The 3,364-nt window shown below is 34.4% G+C and overlaps 1 protein-coding gene across 2 annotated transcripts; it reads right to left on the bottom strand.

The window, feature by feature from the left end:
- Positions 1 to 1,374: 1,374 nt before the first annotated feature.
- LOC118736683 lies at positions 1,375 to 2,471 on the bottom strand. 2 transcript variants are annotated; one of them, XM_036466724.1, is made up of 3 exons: positions 2,039 to 2,471; positions 1,696 to 1,975; positions 1,375 to 1,506 (listed from the first exon to the last, which is right to left on the bottom strand). In XM_036466724.1, the coding sequence occupies exons 1-3, from the start codon at positions 2,328 to 2,330 to the stop codon at positions 1,449 to 1,451; spliced, it is 630 nt and encodes a 209-aa protein (XP_036322617.1). In that variant the 5' UTR covers positions 2,331 to 2,471; the 3' UTR covers positions 1,375 to 1,448. The 2 variants fall into 2 exon arrangements, with proteins under 2 accessions (XP_036322617.1, XP_036322618.1); XM_036466725.1 differs by having other exon boundaries at positions 1,696 to 1,948.
- Positions 2,472 to 3,364: the final 893 nt, after the last annotated feature.

Genomic DNA, 3,364 nt, shown 5'->3' with positions numbered 1-3,364 from the left:
CGATTGAAGTTAGTGCTCGCAGTGCAATCGTATAAACAATTAAAGGCGATTAAATATTTATATATACGAGAGACCTTTCTGGGATCTTGGGCCAAAGAATCTGAATTTTCAATTTATTTTTAGCAAAAACGGCCGCTGGGTACGCTTTAATGTAAAAAATTTGGAAGGAAGGAACTTAAAATCGCCAACCTGGGAAAACTGAAAAATTACCTTTCTATGGACATTTCCAGACTTTGATAAAAACACCTTCTTCTTCTTTATTGGCGCTATAACCGCCTAAGCGGTTTTTAATGAGTCTAAAAGAGCACTCCAGTTGTTTCTCTTCTGTGACGCCAATTGGAAATGCCAAGTCCTTCTTCACCTGGTCTTTCCAGCGGAGAGGAGGCCTTCCTCTCTTACTAGCATGGCGACCCGCGTTGAATACTTCCAGCGCTGGTGCGGACAGTTAAAAATGTTTAGCTCTCACCCCTTAGGATTTTTCTAAATTGAAAAAAAAAACTGTATTTTTTTCGTTTTTAAAAAAATTATATTTAAAACTGCCTCAAGGCCCATGAAGTTTCCATTGATTATTATTTCTGGAAGTCTCCTGAAGAGAATCAGAGTTTTTCGATCGAAAAATATTGATTTTCAAGAATTCTATACCATTTCTTCGAAAAAGTGTTTTTTGCACATATAAAATACATGGAAAACTTCATGAGCTTTGAGGCAGTTCTAAATACAATTTTTTTTTACAAAAATATAGGGGTCTTCTTTTTCTATCCTAGGGAGTTAGAGTTTAACATTTTATTTTTTTTTTTTGCCACCCTAATGTACATTTGTGGCCACGCAAGCCTTACCACCACTTTTTTTAAACTTTGGTAGAATTTTGTATATTAATAAAAAAAAACTTTATTTAAAATTTTAATTAAAAAGTTCGAATTTCGATCGAAATTTTATACAAAGTTTGAAACTTTTAATTATATAGTTCTTCTTACAGTTTAAACGATATTTAAAAAAAAAAAGTTTTTTATTAATTTAAAAAATTTTACTAAAATTTTTTTTTAAGTTTGGCTTGTAACAAGTGCATTATGAGATATGTATTTTATATAGAAAATTCATTCTGTTTTGAATTGAAAAGTAGTAAGCCTTGTTTTTTTAATAAAATTTATTTTTATGCATTTTATATGTATTTGAATTTGTATTTCTGAAAAGTATACAGCATATCCATGTTACATCATAAAAATTCCAGTACGTTCTATTATGTATGTAATTATTGAAACCACTACGAATAACTACATTCTAAAAGCATCAGTCTTAAGCTCTTTCCTTTAACACTTGAATATACTTACATATGTATATGTTAAAAAATATATGTACGTAATTTACATGTATCAATTTCTCTTATCTAAGTCCTTTGAATGCCAAATTATAAATCATTGCATGTACTAAAAAGTGCGATACCCTTGCTTTCAGTTCCGACGCATACGTTTCAATAAATTCAGCAAAGTATTAAAATGATGCTTTGTACTGAAAAAAGAATGGGAAAATATTAATCAAGAACGTTTCATTGAAAATTAAAAAAAAAATTAATATAATTCATTAAATTAAATAATGTCCTAAGCTTTGAATAACATTAATCAAAAAATAATAATCTGCACATTTGCTTTGGAATATAAATTTGTATGAATTAACCACTTATAGGAATATTTTACTCACATCACACCCACACGCTTCGACTCGGGTTCCCTATTTTCGGCCAGTAAGCTGCTGCGTTGAGAATTCAACCCATTTCTGCCTTCTACTACGCGTTCTGGCACTGTATCTATAACATTATGCTGCTGCGCTTCTGAACGCTGTTCTGATTCCAGCTTGTTTTCTTTCAACACTCCAAGCTGTTGCAATTTCTCTGGCGACTTTGTAGAATCTCTGCTGCTCTGCACATCAGTCAAGCCCAACAGCAGCTCCTCACCTTCACCAGCATAAAGAAGATAGGATACTATTTGTTTCTTATTAAAAATTAACTTACACAGTTTGCACCCTAAATTAATTTTCTACTCACGAATTTCCTTCATCAAGTCGTCAGCCACCCCCTCATTGTTATCTGGTGGCATTTCAATGAAGACCCCATCCATTCTTACACGTAAATTCTCATCGCCTTTCTGCCGCTGATCGTAATGCACGTCGTAGTTGTTGTCAGAGCCGCCAAGTGTTAGTAGATCCAAAATGTTGACATCTTCCGGACCTTTGCGATGCTCTCGAGTAGCTGCTGCATCCACCAGCAACGATCTGGGGGGTATGCCAAATAGCGCCAGCAGCGTGAAGACAAAGAGACGATTTGTAAATTTGCACATTCTTCAACCAGTGATGGCACTTATAAGCGTTGTGTATATGTATGTAGATATGCAAATAAAAAAAACAGTGCACTCGCTGCTAACGTAGCATTCAAGTTGTTGCTAACTGCAAGCGCTAACCTCCAGCTAGCTGGGCGGCTCAGAGGCAAATGAAAATCTTTGTTACATCTGCGCAGCCAAGAAGTTATCTTTTGTGGTTATGAACTTGACAATCCCATGCGCATACATACATACATACATACGTGGGTATGGCCAGACATACGTACCTGTTTAGGTATGTGATGGCACTTTAAAAGTGTTGTTGATTTCCTTTTGTCGCAAATTTTTGTTAGTTTTGTGTTCTTAACATGGATTTTTTACAAGAACCTTTCCAATCTTAGAAGCCAAAAATAATTGCATGAAAGGGAGGTTATCAAAACTTGGGATGTCGCAACTAACAACCGTTTAGAGAAATATTCAAAATAATTTAACGAACTTCATCGACTTTTGGCTTTCGACTACTTTCTTCTCTTTGATGAATATTGATTTTAACCGATATGGGCTATGAGCCGCAGTATTACTCTCCTTATTATTGTTAGTACAGCCAGTAAAACGCTTTCGTGGTCAGGCAGAAGAATGTTAAATTGTTGTGAGAAATATTCCCACAGCCTTCTTTAAAAGGTAGTCTTCTTTAGCCATTCGATATGAATTCGTATAGCGCAAACAAATTGAGATTTTACAAAGTCTTTTGAATTCACGTGAGAGGCTTTGTCTCTTTCGTTGATAAAACTACCCTAACCCTAATCCAATCAGTCTCAAATGTAAGCTAAATATGGGCAGTATACATCTCTAATTAGATTCCAGTAAGCAGCACGCATAGTATGGCTCTTGATATGGGAATTTATGTAGAAGAGAAAAATCGTTATCGATATATAAAAAAAAAAAGTTTTATAAAAACAAATAAATCTGCAGTACGTAAAAATGAGCACCAAGAAGAGAAGATTTTAGGAAAGCTATTAAAATGTAAGTGCGCCTGGGCCACACACGATAAAAAT

This window comes from Rhagoletis pomonella, unplaced genomic scaffold, assembly GCF_013731165.1.
Source record: "Rhagoletis pomonella isolate Grant_MI unplaced genomic scaffold, Rhpom_1.0 Rhpom_scaffold_00003, whole genome shotgun sequence".
In the NCBI taxonomy this organism is placed as follows: Eukaryota; Metazoa; Arthropoda; class Insecta; order Diptera; family Tephritidae; genus Rhagoletis; species Rhagoletis pomonella.
The sequence above is the reverse complement of the archived record's forward strand: the minus strand, read 5'-3'. Positions and strand labels throughout refer to the sequence as shown.